The sequence below is a fragment of the Emydura macquarii genome, unplaced genomic scaffold, assembly GCF_026122565.2.
Source record: "Emydura macquarii macquarii isolate MOO-44397 ecotype Brisbane River unplaced genomic scaffold, CSIRO-AGI_Emac_v2 contig_18, whole genome shotgun sequence".
Classification (NCBI taxonomy): domain Eukaryota; kingdom Metazoa; phylum Chordata; order Testudines; family Chelidae; genus Emydura; species Emydura macquarii.
Genome location: NW_027130155.1, coordinates 9577277 through 9594440, shown reverse-complemented (window position 1 = coordinate 9594440; position 17164 = coordinate 9577277). Strand labels below are relative to the sequence as shown.

Sequence of the window (17164 nt, the reverse complement as noted above, 5' to 3'; positions counted from 1 at the left end):
TGGGGATTTTTTTAATAGCCCATTTGACACTTAATACCTCCTGGCCTGCTTTTGTTTTATTTTCTCGTTTACTTGAATTAATCTGATGCAAGAGACCTCTGAGGCTGACGGAGACTGCCTCCTAGTTTTCTGCAGGTCAAATGGAAACTATTTGGGAGAAAAAAGGGAAGATTGGGTTTGTGTTTGGAAAAGATTGTGAGGAGTCCAGGACCTTTTTGGACACCAATTCTTTTCCCAAAATCATTCATAGGCAGGGGAGCTAAGAGCAGATCTGGCCTAAAGCTGCTTAACCAGCTAAAGGAAGAAGAGACAAAGAATAGACAGACTGCTGATACCCTCTTCTGAGTTGCTATGACAACTTATGATGCAATTTAGGAACTTAAAGTTCTTCCAATAGTCTCTGTATTATTTGCCATGCCACTAAAAAGCATTTTCTGTTATCTGAATGAAGTACTTGGATAATATAAACAACTACTTTTTGGTCCATCACTAGTCAAATCTATAAAAATTTGTACCTTGCACTTCTCTACTTCTTCTTCAATTTTCTCTACAATAGCTGCATCGAGAATTTGTAAGTCACAAGATGAACGAGATAATGCGCTGACAGGATGCGCCTTTAGCCAGGCAACAATTTCTTGAACTCTCTCAGCACTATATAAAAAAAATCCAAACCGATCATAATTGTTGAGGATTTACATAGTATTGTGGGCTACACCCAGTTCCTGGATTTATAATGTCACCAGATACTACAGTAGTAGGCACACCTTATAACTGGATGTAGTAATAACAAGCACCGATATGTACTGAGAGTTTAGTATAGGGACAAAAAAATTCACCACCATAGAATGATCCTTCAAACATATTAACTAAAGTGCAAACTCTTGAAATTCTATCTTCCAGACTGAAAATCTGGCTTTTCAAATAAAAATCCTTAAAACCACCCAATGATGATTATTTTAAAAGCAAGAATTAAAAACCATGGAGAATTAAACTGTACAAATATGAAGTATAGGTGTGATAAATAGCTGGCTTTAGAAATGACATATATAATATTCTGATAACTGCCAAATCCCTCTTGCCACTATTTTCCTGTCTATCAATCTTCAAGTTGGGCAGTCTCCCTGACTGCAGATATTTCAGTGCTTGAAGAATTTCTGCATGTTTTTATTGCAGCAAAATTTCTAGCCTAGTATTTGGATTGGATGATTCCAAAAATACTGAAATAATTGTACCCTTCTTTGCTTTGCGACTTCAATCGTTTTTTAATTTACTGAGGTCAATATCTGGAACTCTTGATATAGAATACTACTTAATCAAAATGCAAAAACATTGCTCACCCACTCTCGTCCTCTCCAGGCCAAATATCATCTTCATAGAATATATCTTCTTGACTGTTTTTGGCTATATAACTAAACAGTTCAGGGACCCTAATAATAAAAAAGGTATAATTTCACATTCAGCAGTCAAAAACAAGTGCTTAACAGACACAAAACGATCTGGAATTCAGGGTGCAGTAGCTTTTAATAAATGTATAGAATTTTATTGGCTAAATAGGCAGTATAATGTGCTGACAACAGACAGAAAATCAGAGTTCTGTCCAAGATCTCAGGACTCAGAACATATTAGAAGTAACATAGGTGAACTTAGAGAAAGGGAATGTCACAACCTCATCACGCAACCTCAGAAGCAGTACTGGTGGGCTCCACAAGGGCCTGTGACCAGCCTTCTTTGATTAAAAGGCTGGATCTCTAGTACCTGGGAGCTTTCAGAGAGAGGAATAAAGAAGAAATTGGAATATCCACATGCTCCCTCCCCCTCTCCATAAAGTAAACTTAAGTTATAAGGACAGACTATTTCAGAAGGAGTCTAATGATGACAAGTTACTAGAAGGGAACTCAGATGGATTGAGATGTTACCAAAGACCCTCATGATAGTTTAATATTTTTGCTTTCTAAGCTGCTTATTTCTTCCATTTATGCAGTCACTTTTACATTATTGTAGTCAGCCTCTGGTAGTTACAAAAGGGCTAGACAATGACTAAATGGTCTTTCACTGTGAATATAAACCAGTGAAATATCGTGTGTACTACATGGTGAATGACAACACCATTGGTCAAGAAATTAAAGTTGAATTCATTTGTCTCCTGCACAAGATCACTTCCATACACCAGTCTCCTTCATTTCAGTTTTTAATTTTAATTTCTCATCAATCAGAGGAGAGTATAGTGGGATATAAACTGATTTCAAAGTTGTTCCAGAAGGTAATATAGATAGTACAAAATGTGTTTTCAAATTACAGCACACTGGAGAGGTATGTGTCTATATCAATCTTTTATGCAACAAAATGAAATAATTTAGACACCTCTCACACAGAGAATATCTTACTGATTTTGAAATACAGATCCCACATTATAGCCATCATTTCTCTTCATGTAGAAAGTGTTCCAATGTAATTTGTAAATCTAAGAAAATCAAGGTATGTCTACACAGCAAAGAAAAACCCATGGCTAGGTACAGATCATACACTGAAAACATGAGGAAAATATCATTTCTTTCAATTTCTTTAATCTTAGCTATAAGAATTGTCCATGACATTCTTAATAATGTTATTGAGTTTGTTCCTTTGCTATTTTATGCTAAATTAAAGTCTGTTTTAAGTCTAAAAGCCAGAAACTTCAAAATACTTCATTTGATGCACTTATTTTTCATTAAACCAGAATTTGGGTTATCCTACCTCTAGCCCCAAAGTAATCAATAATAAACTTTTGCACAATGAATAAAACCCATTGACAATTTCAGTACCATAATTTCAGAAATATGAAGTTATCATTCAACTCTTACCTTTCTAAATACTCAGCAAGAAGTTGCTCTACTGCAGAAGAATACATCCATTCATTTCTAACTTTCTTAGTATAGCCAGGGACCTCTTCATTTTTCTTATTGAACTTCAGATTCAAGCCCACATTTGCCTTGTGGTCTCCATGTGGACTGCAAACAGAGTTGGAAAAAAATTATTAAGTTTTGTACAGGAAAAACTACTGATATCTGTCTTAAGTCTTAGGAAAGTTGTTTCTGATAACATCTTTATCTGCTAATGATACTGACCTACTTTGTAAAGCACTTTGAGATCTATTGATGAAAAGTGCTATATAAGAGTTGGGATATAATCACTGTTGGCTGTACCAGGAAACGGGTGTTTTGAATTTTAGAAAAGCATATTGTGACTTTTGGATTATCTTTCTCACAAGTTTTATGCAACTGCATGTTTTTAACCGTTATTTAATAAATTCACAAATAAACAAAGTTAAATTGTCATCCCTGTGGCATAGAGCTAGTGCTCCCTACTACAAGAGGGGACTCCAATAGAGTCCTAGTTCCACTCTGGTGTCCTCAACATTATCAAGAGCTGGACACACTTTAGAGGCCCTTTGCCTGCCCTGAAGTAGCTATGGTGTCTTGGATTGGTCAACAATAATCCTTCTAGCCAATTAAGAACTGTTAAAGGGCTTTGAATACAGTCTTCTCTGAGCATCCTTGCTTTCGAAGTTGGTTGTTACAATGAAAGATATTTACAGATGAGGGATTTAAAGAAAAATTCTCACCCCAAACTCACTTGACAGAAAAATCTTTTATACTAATGCCCCAATTGAGGGTTTTTTTTTTTAAATTGATTTTTCTTAACATTTTAAAAGTGCAATCTCAAATGTACTAGTTTCCAGCCTATGCCTCATTTTCTAATTGAGGGCAGGAGGGGCATCATGACAGTATTGTGGGGCATAAACTCAGAACAACATCCTCTAGAATGACAGAGTTTCAATCGCCTATCCTCCTGGATGCTGCAGCAGATTTCACATACTGAAGATGCTAGCTCCTATCTCCCAGAGGAAAATGCAAAGAATATATGAAGTATGGGAGTACTGCATGATTCAGATGGGATTTTTTATTTCATTTTTCAATTTTTAATTTGATGCAATATCTACTAATGGTCAATTAGACTATTACTTCAATTAAACAACCCATTCTTTTGGTACTTAGCAAATCTAAGCAATTCTTAGTTTCTTTTAAAAACATTTAAGCGACCAGAACAAAGCTCCAATTCAGAAAATTAACAAAATAAGCTCCTGTTACTTGCAGAGTGCATCTTTTTTAAAACGTTGCTTATATTAAATATGCTATAAATACAATTTTATATCACAGATCGCATTAGAATTTATTGATACTGAGTTGTCAAATAGGATGAAATGTAAGAAAAATGAATATAGTAAATTCTGTATACAGTAGCTTCCATTCATTAGCAACCCCTTGGTTGACCACAAAAGTTGCTCTTATCCAGCAGTTGCTAAGAAGTGGAAGGCTTAGCATGTCCCAGTGCTTTCTTCCCTGTGTGTAATCTCCCCGGAGGGCACAGCCTGGAGAGTGCAAGGAGAGGTACCAGGTGGTTCCAACATCCAGGCTGCAGCCCTCTTTCTCGCTACTGCCTACAGCCTCCCCTCCCAGCCCGCACCTTTTATCTCCTGTGTGGTGCCAAGTGCAGCAAGGTTAAAGGGCTACAGCTCCTCTCCCTGCTATTGCCCAGCTCACAGCCTCCCATCCTAGTCCACAACTTCTTACCTCATATGCAGTCCCATGTACAGACAGATGTGCTTGGCTGCAGCCCCAGAAGGAAGCGCTGGGACAGGATGAGCACTAGCCACAGGCAGGTTTCCAGGGCTGCAGTCAGGAAGGCACGCCCCCGTCCTTCCATTTCTGGACGCAGCCTCATAAACCTATCTGCAGGGGGTGCTCAGCACATCTCAGCACTTCCTTCCTTGGCTGTAGCCTAGCAAACCTGCCTGCAGGTGGGGTCTTTCTTTAAAAAATTATTGCTAATAAGCAGCATGCCGTTGCCAGTATCCTAATCCCATTAACACTGATGTTAATGGGAGGGGACTGGTTCCTGGCAAAATGTTCCCATTAACTGGAAGTTGCTAATATCAGCACTGCTATTAGGCGGAATCTACCATAGTAGATAATCTACAATTTTACAAGCATAATTGAATGTTTTGATTACAAAGAAATTTATTACAGTCAAACATACTTTCTCCTGGATCCTCTTCCAATAAATATGCTTCCAGTAAACCTGGAGACAAGATATCCACTCACTCCAAGACGACTGGCTAAAACGTATCCAGGATTGTACTTCACAGAGTATTTCTTTAAAATAAATATATATTACTATTACTATTAGGATATTACAGAGGAAATAAAGTATTGTAATTATTTTTAAAAGCCCAATTTTTTTCCTTTTAAAAATTACTTCCCACCCTACATATTTCTCTGCTATTCCTGCACTGAGGGTTGGGAAAAGGGGAAAAGAAACCAGCTCCCAGAACCTTGCAGTAGGGCCCTTTCATTGGTCTGAGGATTCAGGGAAGAGAGGACAAATGATCCACTTTTCCCCTTTCCCCATCCCATACCAGGCCCAAAGGAACTTACAAGGTTCTTTGGGGCAGAGACTGTGTTGGTACAGTGTCTAACAGAATGAGGCAATGAGGCCGTGGGGTGCTACTATTATAAATATTGAGTAATAAAATACAATACAGTCCCTGAGCTCAATGAGTTTGAACAACACTTGAGCTATACCAAACAAGAACATCTCACATCTTGCTCTGCAACTTGTCAGTTTAGGCTCTCACAGATCATTAATAGGAACTAGTTCCAAAGGAAAGGATCATCAACTGAAAAAACCCTGCTGCCTTGTCATGGACTGTCTAAATTCAGGGACTAACTGCCAGAGTCTCCCAGCAGACCTTAACTGCCATGAGGACTAAATCTCCTAAACAGTTGATTTCCAGACCAATGCTTTAACTATTGCCGTTTAAGGTGCTAATGACAACCAGAAATAAAAGCCAAGTCAATGTAATAATTTGAGTAAAAAAGTTAAACACATGGTGATCCTATATGTACATGTATATGATGCCTCCTATATGTTACCCATTTGCTGTATCATTTCTACCTACTGCATCTGAGGAAGTGACTCATGAAAGCTTATGCCTGCTGAAATTAAAGTTGTTAGTCTTTAAAGTGCCACAGAACTCTAATTTTTTGGTTTTTTATGGTGATCCTAGTTTCTCACCACCAGGAAATACTGTTTCTGGTTACCAGATGCTGGTACGCATAATGGAACAGTACAATTGGCAGCCAGATTCTAGTAGCACTAGATCATCCCACAGAGGATGCAAACCCTGGGACCTGGGTATAGAATTGCATGGTCAGAGTGCATTTCAATGCTCTGAACTGAAACTTATATTCAGCCTTACGTTACAATATATTAATACTAAGACAGTTTCCATGAATGAGAGTGTTTTAGTACTTCAGTCTTTTACAGAAGGATATGGATTGCTACACAGAAGGCAATTGGTATTGATGAAGGAAATTCGCCACTGACAAAAATATCTGACACGGTATTTAAATATTTACTGGAAAACAAAAGTACATACGTGCTGGTTCTGAATTAAGGAATCAAGCTGGGGTTCACATGGAACATTGAAAACTACACGAATTCTACCTTCTGTGATGACATCACAGGAATCCTGCACCTGGTAGAAAACAAAGTAAGTTCATAAACTTCATTCACTTCTCTTCATTCTCTTCACTCAAATCTCTGCTGAAATAACTGAGGTAAAAAAATCTAGACCTATACTTTCTGTGAGAAAGCTACATGTGTAAATACACTGCAAAAGTTAACATACGATCTTTACCTATTAAAAAACAGATTAAGAGATCAATTTCATACTGATATATACTTAGGAGAGATGGCAGACAAACACTACCTCCCTCATTTAGAAAAAGATGTCATTTAAAAACAGACTTGGGACCAGAACTTGGGAACTATACTCTGTACAGATGGGCAAAAACACATTAAAACTTAACTCTGCCCTCCTCGGATCCTGGAGAAGCTTCTTTACAGGGCCAGTGCCATTGCACTAAGTTAGAAAAGCTCTCCAGTTGACTGCAAACAGCCCCACAGAAACAAAATCATAGCTGAAGATCATGTTGTTGATGAGCCATTCTGGATATGCTCCCTTTTCCGTTATGCTAGCAACATGGTAGGGGAGAAGCAGGAGAAGAGCTATGTTGACTAAGCCACCAGAGTAATCCAACCTGGGCTGATTAGACTGATTCTAGAACTGGATTCTGCCACACAGCACCAGATAATCTGGCCCTTGATATGTATAGGCTTGTAAGAAAACAAATCTTGCAAAAAAAAATGTTTGAAACTAACTTCTCCTGTGCAGCCATAGTAAGGAGTTCCCAGCATAAAGACTATACTTCCGGGAGGAAACAGATCATCCAAGGTTTTGATGTTGGAGAAACGAGAGTCAAAAGCACTGATATCCTACATGAAATAAGAAGATAAAATCTATGGTGTTAAAATGAAATATCTGTCAATCCCAATATGTTCTTTAAACAGTTCTGCTAAATAGTTATTTATTACCAAATATCAAACAATCACTGTAACATCAACTACAAACTATTCACTTCCCTGCTAATCTCACTACCTAAAAATAAATCAACTCAGTTCTTGAAAGTAACACTGTCAGTGAAGTTACATAAAACTACTTGGCTACATCTAGTCCAAGATGATTACTGTATCTCATTCAAAATGTCACCATAAAAGATGATAGCAATCAAACTAAAATATGCAGTAAAGTCACAACTTTTGTGACAAGAGCCTTCAATCTAGCTTTCAACACTTTTTTATTGTTTGTCTGTTTTAAGTGTATGCATTCCAATCCTTCCTAATGGAAAGGAAAATTTTGTACAAGAAAAGATAAGGAGTATTTGGGATAGTTACCTTGACAACAGTTTGGTAAACAAAAGGAAGAACTTGTTTTGACCACTGCTTCTCCAAATAAACGTCACCATTTTGATTTAGCTGATATCTACGCCCAGTGAGTAACTGGGCATACACAACTACTGAGGTTTCATTTATAATTATTCCTTTTCTCCTCTGGTAGCTGAAGATAAAAAGGAAAACAGTAAATTCCATATATTTTAAATAACACAAAAAAAGAAGATACTTTTATGTTGGCCTTAATGAATTTAAATCCAAACAAATTATTTGTAAGATTACAAATATTTAAATAATTGTGTTCTGTTTTATAAGTAAGAACTACATACAGGCTTAACTCCTCTGAGGCTAAAGTGTTATTCTAGGTCCTATGTGAGTCTTTCACTGTACTCTCTGAACACATAGAATTAACAACCCCAGGATATGGGGCTGAGTTCACAAAATATCTTACCAATAATTTCTTTTCTGTGAGTAGCGTCTCCCACAATTCTTGACATCTGGGCTACTCTCCTCTCTCTGCAGCTCAGAGAAGTGAATCAGAGTTTTGGAGCCACATGATCTTGCCATAACCCCTTAGCTCCTGCTTGCTTCCAGATGAGTTATTCCCAAATTGCAAAACTTGCATGACATCATTAACAAATATTCCAGAGATGACAAAATAACTTCATACCTTAGACCAAGGAAGACTGTCATGTGGTAATACCACCACTTAATAACTGACATGTAACTCATGAGACATCCAGAATGGGTAGAACTGTGGGAGACGCTGCTAGCGGAAAGGAAATTATTGATAAGAAATTTTCTGTTTTGTAGTCCAGTGTCTCCCACAATTCTTGACTTCTTGGAAGTAGCAAACAGTGAACAGATGTACGGAGGTTATAGAAAAGGTCAGAAATAGAAAAATGGTATCACTCCCCATCTTTATTTATTCAAAGGACAAAATCATTTCTGGGCCACCACCTATAACACCTTCCTGCCAAAGGACACTGCTGCAGAATACAGGAAGTTGACCTTCTAGTGCTTGATAAAGGAGGCAGCATTGGACTCTGAAAGTTTGAGGTGAATTTTCAGAACCCTTCTGACATCTAAGGCGTGCCACCTCTCCTTTGGTGGGATGTTATGACCTTGACAGAATGAAGGTAGAACCACTCCTGAGAAACGTGGAAAAGAGTTCACTTTTGGGATTAATGATTCCGGAGTTCTGAACACCACCTTGTATTCATGAAACATGGAGTAAAGTTCCTGCATATAGTGCACCGACAGCTCCAACACTCGCCTGGTAGACTCACCTGGACTGCCTAAAAGAATCTGGCTATCTAGGGGTTCTCTGCCTAAGAACCCACAGATTCTGCGAATATTACACTACTAAGGGCAGACACCTAACACATAACGGTGCTGGGTTGAAGACCTTTGTCAAAGCCTTCTTGGGGAAAATCCAAGATAGCCGAAATGCCTGGATTTCTTGGATTTGCTTTCCTGGCACCAGCTGCAAAACTTGGTCCAGATAGAGGAGCATACATTCAATACTCTTCTAGAAGAAAGAAGTGTTCTGATAACTTAAGAGGAAAGACCCAATGATACTAGTACTTCCCTTTCAATAGCCAGGCTGTTAGTTGCAGCCAATTCAGATCCGGTTGAGGCACACGAACTTGTGAGGAGATGTCCTATCTCTTTTGGATCTGTAATGATGATCCCAATTTCAGCATCATCAGGTCCAAAAACCGGGCCTTCTCGGCCAATGTGGGGTTACAAATATTACTGTTGCCTGTTCTCGTTTTATTTTCTGGATCACCTTCCTTAGTAGTGGGAAGGGTGGAAACACATAGAGGAGGCCTTGTAACCATCTGTGTGATAAACCTATGTGACCATCTGTCTGTCCCCATGGATCTGATGTCCACTTTCCTGGTAAAGTACTTTGGTCTCTTTATGTGTATGTGATTTGCGAATAGGTCAGTGGAGGACAGGCCAAATGATTTGATGATTAACACGAAGACTTCCTGATTCAGACACCACTCAGAGTTGTTCACATTACACCTGCTGGTTTAGGTCTCCCTTTATGTGAACTGCCTTGAGGGAGAGGAGAGAATGTTCTACCCACTGCGTGATTTCCATTGCTACAGCATGTGGCGCTGGGCTTCTTGTTCCCCTTTGGTTGTCCACATATGCAACCATGGTTGTGTTAATTGACTGAATCAGAGTCTAGTTCTCCTCTAGGCTGGATTGGAAGCGTCATATCACCAGCTTGACTGTTCTTATAGTTAGGAAGTTTATGCTGTGAGTCCTTTCTCCAGGTTCCAGACACATTCAGCTGTTTGGGACCTCAGGCTTGCCCCCAAGTCCTCCACCAGGCTGATGTTGGTTGTGAGTATCAGGGATCTGGAAGGCATATGGGCATGGTCTTGCTGACATTGTCCTGGGCTGACCACCATTTTAAGAAGTTGATCACCAGCACTGGATATATCATTTAATCTTTCATGCATTCTAGGGAGTAGTCTCATATCTTTAGGATGCAGCCTTGAAGGTGCCTGATGTGTGACTGTGCCCATGGAATGATCCCTATAAACAATACACAGTTCCAGAACAATGTGAGGAGGTCTTGAATCTTCTGAAACCTCTAGAGATAGACATATCCTTGCTATCAAGGTGTCTATAGCCACTCCCAAGTGACTTATTTGTGTAGATGGAATCAAGGAGTTTTTCTCGATGTGGAGAATAAAGCCATGTGCCTTCAAGAGATTCAAGATCAGGGATGTAGCTCTGTGTGCTGTTGCTGGAGACGGAGCTCTGATTAAGAGGTAATCTAGGAAGGGATACAAGTGGATCCCCTGTGACCTTTGTCTGGCTATGATTACCACCAACTTCCTCTGGAAAGACCAGGGGGTGGGGAGGATAAACTGAATGGCAGCATCCAATATTGATAATGCTTCCTGTTGTAGATAAACCTTAGGAACCTGTGATGGTGCGATCTGATTGGGATTTGGAAGTATGCATCCGCCAGATTCACTGAAGTCAAAAAAAACCCCTGGAATAGGGATAACACTATAGAGATTAGGGTATCCATCCAGAACTTCATTTTCTTCAGCCACTTGTTGAGCCTTTTGAGACGTAGAATGGCTTAGATACCCCTTGTATGTTTCTGAACAATAATGAAATTGGAGTAGAACATTGAGAATCTTTCTTGTGAGGGAATATTCTCTATTACCACCATATCCAGGGGATGAGATATCTCATTCTGGATTAGACCTCGCTTTATGGGGTCATTCAAGATGTGGTACTGGATAAAAAATGGATGAGGTGGACCCTGTAACTCAAGGGAGTATCCCTGATCCACAATCTTCTTGACCCACTTGTCCCATGGTTGAAGAAAATGGGAAATCGTGCCTCCAAGCTTCTGCTCTGGGACCTATGCGGTTTTTGTCATAAAGAGGTTTTGGGAGTGGCAGAGCTCAGGGCTTTCCTCAAGAGCCATAGTTCCACAGCTCTCCTCTGCTGTCTCTTCACTGATATTTCAGCCAGGATGAGGGCTGAAACAAACATTTGTCAGAAGGCCAGTCTGTACTCTCTCAAAGGCATGGTATAGCATCAGAAGGGACTGTTTAGATTTTGAGGCACTGTCTGCCACTACCTTATCTAGCTTCTCTCCAAACAGCAGGATGTCCATGAATTCAGCAGAGCACAACATCTGTTTCAAGTGGCTATCCACCTTCCAGGAACAAAACTATAGAATGCACCTGATCATGGGGCTGGAGGCCATGGCTTTGGCTGAGAATCTCATCATGTCCATTGAGGCACCAGCAATGAATGCTGTTCCCAGGGAAATTTTCTTAAAAATAGAGCAAAGTCAAGGTGATCTATTCTGAGGCCTCTGAGATCTTCCAGCCAGGAGAGAAATGCCCTTGCAAAGCAAGTATCTGCTAGGGAGACCCTGAGGGAGACTGAAGAGGCCTCAAAGTCCTTTTTGAGAGTGGCTTCCATTTTTCTATCTGTGGCGTTCTTAGGATAGAACTCCTTCTCTGAGGGGATAACCATATCGTTAGCCAGGATGCTACAGCAGTGTCAACCTTTACTATCTCAGTAATTGAGACTTCTGGTTCCTGGATCCTATAGAACCTAAGGTCATTTCTGTTAATGTGCTTGCATGTGTCTCCCATGATTATCCCATTTATCCCTGATTACTTCCTTGAAGGAGTGTAGGGGAATCACAGCATCAGGAGAGGATTTCAAGGGGAAAAATTTCCTTAGAGGCTTACTGTTGTTATTTTGCTCAGGTTGAATCTGAATAGTGAATACAACAACCTTATTGCACATGGACTCAATTTTCTCAGGGGGAGGGGAACAACCTCTGCAGAGTCTTTCCCTGGTCCTGATCAGAATCAAAGCCCAACAATTCACCATCCTCTGTGGAGGAGAGTGAGGAGGAAGAGTAAGTCAGAGGACTCATACCGCCGATATCTTTTAAGCTTTTTCTTAATCTTTTTCACTTTCTTTTCTCTCTTCTCTTTTTTTTAAAGGCATTTTTAGCTTGCTTAGAGCATATATGAGCTCCATCGCAGCTTTAGTGAAGCCTTTTGCAGCTAGACTCAATGAGGGCCTGAAGTCCTCTTTCAACATCTCTTTCTGAGTCCTTCTGAATCCCATCCCCCAGGGAAGGGAGAAGGAAAATGCTTCCAGAGACTTCTGGGAAAACTGGGAAGGGGGTGCTCTGAGCCCTGCTTCTTTTCCCACAGTGCTCAGGACCCACTTTATGACTTGGGATAGGGATCTGTGACCCCTCAAGTCTGCCCTCTCAGTTCTTCAGGGGCCCCACTGGACTTACTCCTTGAGTCAGCTAACTGGGGTCCTCCTCTTCCTTGAAGCCTCTCCCAGCTCTGCCCACAGACTCCAGGTCCATTTTTCCCACATCCGAGTCTCTGCTGCTTTGGTGGGTAGGGGATCCCACATGACTGTCCTGCTCATAGCCCTGGAACCTAACAGAGTTAGGGACAGAAGGCTGGGTGCAGACTGGGCACAAGAAACCACCTGCTGAATCTGGAGGGGCAGTCTCAAAGATGGAGCACCCTTTGAATTTTATTCAGTGCTTTTTAGACTGCTCTTCCATTTCTCAATGACATAGGTAAGTCAGGAGGGATGCGCTGCAGCTGAGGCTCCAGGGGATTCCAACATCTAGCAAAAAAACTGGCTCAGGGCAGAGGAGGGGCTGGGAGGACTGCTCACCATTCCCCCAAATTTTGACCAAAAACCCTTGGGCAGATGTGAAGGTGGGAGTTGTAAAAACTGCCATCCACAAAGAAGCAAAGAAACTGGAAGCAAGCAAGACTTGAGGGTGCGTGGCCAGACCATTCTGCTCCAACTCCATGAGCTTCAGAGAGGAGAGCAGCCCAGACATCAAGAATTGTGGGAGACACTGGACTCCAGAAAAAGGAAAATTTTAAGATATGATATCAAAAGTGTCAGGCATTGATCCACCCTGCATATCAATATACAATTAACCATCTTCCTACTATGTGGGCATCTGAACCCCATAAAATCAAAAGACCTGTCCAACAGTCCTTCTAGAGACACCTACTGTGCTCCAAAGATCCTTAGAGGGGGTGGAGATCATGAACCTCTTCCCTCTACACTATTTACAGTAAATAGGCAGCAGGATTCAGTAACTTCTGGAGGGGCTTCTGCTGCTGTGGATCCATTCAAATTGCACTGCATGCAGATTTTCCTTGTATCAACTTCCCTCCTATGCAATATATGCATGCATTTCTGAAAGCCCTGGGGAGCCCCAGAGTGCAGTGAAAATGGAATGAAGCCAGAGTGGTGGAACCTCTGGAAGGATCTCTGAGTGTTGCTGCAACTACAGGAAGAGGAATGGGTGTGTCAACTCTTCCTTCAAACAAATCATGAAGGAGATTGGTCAGGAGAATTATTAGTCAAAACTGCTAATAAAAAACAGTTCTATTTAGAAGGCTAGATGCTATTATGGGAAAAGTAAACACAAAGTGACTGTATTTAATGTTTCACCCCAAATTTTTATGTTCCAGCACCCTCATTCACTAGCGTGGCATCTTTTTCTATCATATATGCAACAGTCCTAGTCTCTTCTAACTGAATCCATAATAAAACAACAAAAAGTAGCTGAGCTTTAAACAGCAAAATTACAAGTTTACTTTTCTAGCTACTTACTGTTCTGAAATCCCCTGAATTTCTTTCAACCAGATGTTCTGTTCTTTCTCTCCAACGTATGCCACTTTAGTTGGTGGCACAGTGTTTCCCAGGTAAAGCTTCTGTGTTCCATGTGGCTCTTCCAAATAAAACCTTGAAGACATTATAAGTGTATAATTAACCATAACAGATAGATCTACATTTCACTAATTATTAATTAACTTACTTTAGTTAGAAAATATATTTTGCTTTTTTCTAACACTGGAAGATTTATAGGTTGGTTTCCATTCCACATCAACTCACTTAACAGGCCAGATTGCCCCACATTACTGAAAAACCTGCAAGGAGTGTAGAGAGAGGAAAACTTTGCAAAGAGATTCCCTGGCACTTTCCCTCAAATTGCTCTGTCCAGGTTTCTGTATGAGAAACACTCCTATTAAAATAAGCATGGAGTTTGCCCCACAGATCTTGAGGGAAACAATGGAGATTTGTGCTTCCACAAAGCTACCCAAGCACCCAGAACCATTTTAAACAGAGCTTCCTTGTCTAGCTGCTACCCTGAGATGCCCTGTCTCCTTTTAAATAAGTAATTTAACCTAAGTGCACTCTGAAACACTGCGTTTAAAAAGCTGCATGAGTACTGGGTAGCCTTTGGAACATTTAGGAAAGTAAATGAACAACATAGGCAGGCAACTTTCTATGCAATTGTTCTCACTTAGTTTCTCCATCTGACACAGCAACAACTCTGGCTTCTTCAAGGTGTGGCCAGTTAACAAAGATGGACTTTCCAAGCACCAAACTGGCTACATTTTCTACAGTCTGAAAAACAAAAGTTACTCTGATTCAGTTATTCTATCAAACAAATAAAATTACCGCTATATTTGTCTAAACATGAAATTAACACAAATTTGAAAGCATTTTAATAAATGGAATAATAAAAAACTCTAATTTGAAAGTAGTAGCAGATCATCTTGTGATACACAATAAAAACTCCTAAGAGACTTAACACATTCGCTTTGTATTCTGATACTTACTGTATACTACTGAAGCCCACCCTCCTCCCCCAGGCATCAGAGCCTGAGCCGCTACAGCTACACAGCTATTTTTAGTGCAGTAATGCAAGCTCCATGAGCCCAAGTCTGTGATCCAGGCTAGGAGGCTCACTTCCAGGAGCTGTGCAGATACCTTTGCAGTTAGCACTAGTGAGAGTAACCGCCAATATTTTGAAATTGGAACAAAATCCAAATCCTCCAACACATTCCCACTACCTAGTACATTTAATCACCCTAATTCCCCCCTCCAGCATTTATCATTGAATCTCGTGACCTTTTTTACTATTGACTACAATGCCTTTTATTAAAGCTTTTTTCTCTGAGCTGATATAGGTAACAAATTTCCATGTACAGAGAAACCTGTCAACAGACTATCTGAAGAGCTAGAAGAAATGAGAAGGCAATATGATCTAAAGGTCTGAACCTGAAACTGGGAGACAAGAACTCCAGGAGTTCTAATTCCAGCTTCTCCAGTAATTTACTCTCTGCCCTTGGGCATGTAACAGCCTCTGTGTGCCTCACAATTTCTCCCTCTGTACAAATGCAAGGGAAACTTATTTACCTCACAGGTGGTTTTGCAAGAATTAGAGTGCATCATATTTATCCAAAGCTCCATGTAAAAGTCAACCATTACTGGTTGCCTGACAGACTGAACAAAATTATACTAAAAATTTTGGGAATGATTTAAATTGGTTATTTAAGACAGGGGGCTGTCTATGAGGGGTGGTCCCTAGAGCAGGTTTCACGTTTTCTCTTTTGATTTTCTCCTATGATAATGCTATACAGAAGGTGATAAAAATAACCTAATCTTAACTTCAATTGGGCCAATTTAACTAATACAGTGTATAATTAAGATGATCGTTAGAAAGAAAGATACTTACCTGCTCTTTTGAATCCTTGTTAACTATGATTTCTAACAGCATGTTCTCTCCATGGCTGCTTTGCTGGAATACCTGTACCCCATTTTTTTTAAGATAGAACTAGATGAGAAAAAAAACAGCACATGAAGCCTATGTCAAATCTTTCCCTAATAATTTGTGAAATAGTTGGGAAAAATGTCAAAATATAGTAATCATTTACCTTATGTGCTATGTGTTTTAGAGTAGGAAACCCACAAAAATACAATGCGCTCTTGTTAACTTTAGTTATTTTATTGTGGATTATTTCTACATGCCAGGCATCCAAAGATATTGTTTTATACCTAGAAAATGAAAATATTAATAAAAATGATGTATTTACTAAAACAGCTTCACCAAAGAATATCATATCGTCAAGGAAAAGTTAGTTTTCAACATGTGGAATGGAGAAAACTGGTTTCAAACACTTAAAAAAAATCTCTCTTTAAACATAATCTCATGTTCTTCATGGATAATTAAAGTCAGTGAAGAGATGTTAAGACAATGTTTTATAATGATTATTAACAGCTTTGTTGAGGAAGGCAAACTGCCAGTCATGCTTAAACAAGCAGTGATTAGGCCCATCCTCAAGAAACCATTTTTGGACATTAACAACCTCAGGGTATGTACATAGATGATGGTGGCAAATTTGCCGCTGTCAGATCGATCTATCCGGATCAACTGAGCAGAAGTGAAGACGGACTCAATTGATCCGGAAGTCAGTTCAACTAAACCACCCCCTTAAAAGGCGTAGCGCAGTGGAGATGGCACGCTAAAGGGAAGTTACGAAGTCGACGGGAATTATGCAAGCTGCTCTGCATAGCTTGCATAACTCCCGTCAACTGCCACCGAATTTCCGGGTAAGTGTAGACTAGGCCTCAGTAATTGCCATCGTCTCTGACTTTTTGAAAGGTTATCAAGAAGTGGTGATGAGTTAATTCGAGCAATTTCTTTGAACTGTATCAACCTGGAATCGTATTTGACTATGATTGGAAAAAAGACTATCATCCATGGATGATCTCCTTCTAACAATAGACAAGGGTATGGAATTCATGCTGATTTTATTAGATCTATTAATAGCTTTTGATTTCATTAACCTTGATGCACAGATGACAAGCCTGCAGGATCTTGTAACAGTGAATGAAGTAGTCCTTCAATGGGTATGCGCACACACTGAGGTCCCATAAAGTATTATTGGGCAACTAAAAGTCCTCCCTATGGGCCTTCACT

At 39.9% G+C, this 17164-nt stretch overlaps 1 protein-coding gene across 3 annotated transcripts in view; it reads right to left on the bottom strand.

The window, feature by feature from the left end:
* XRN1 (5'-3' exoribonuclease 1) overlaps positions 1-17164 on the bottom strand; it is a 62989-nt gene that overhangs the window by 18952 nt on the left and 26873 nt on the right. For all 3 annotated transcript variants that reach the window (XM_067557404.1, XM_067557466.1, XM_067557546.1), the window contains exons 17-27: positions 16119-16239; positions 15920-16018; positions 14702-14805; positions 14008-14139; positions 7837-7999; positions 7264-7377; positions 6479-6577; positions 5077-5192; positions 2841-2987; positions 1338-1427; positions 516-651 (exon numbers count right to left, since the gene is read on the bottom strand). In XM_067557404.1, the coding sequence (XP_067413505.1) occupies positions 516-651; positions 1338-1427; positions 2841-2987; positions 5077-5192; positions 6479-6577; positions 7264-7377; positions 7837-7999; positions 14008-14139; positions 14702-14805; positions 15920-16018; positions 16119-16239 (1321 nt within the window). The remainder of the gene's footprint in view (positions 1-515; positions 652-1337; positions 1428-2840; positions 2988-5076; positions 5193-6478; positions 6578-7263; positions 7378-7836; positions 8000-14007; positions 14140-14701; positions 14806-15919; positions 16019-16118; positions 16240-17164) is intronic.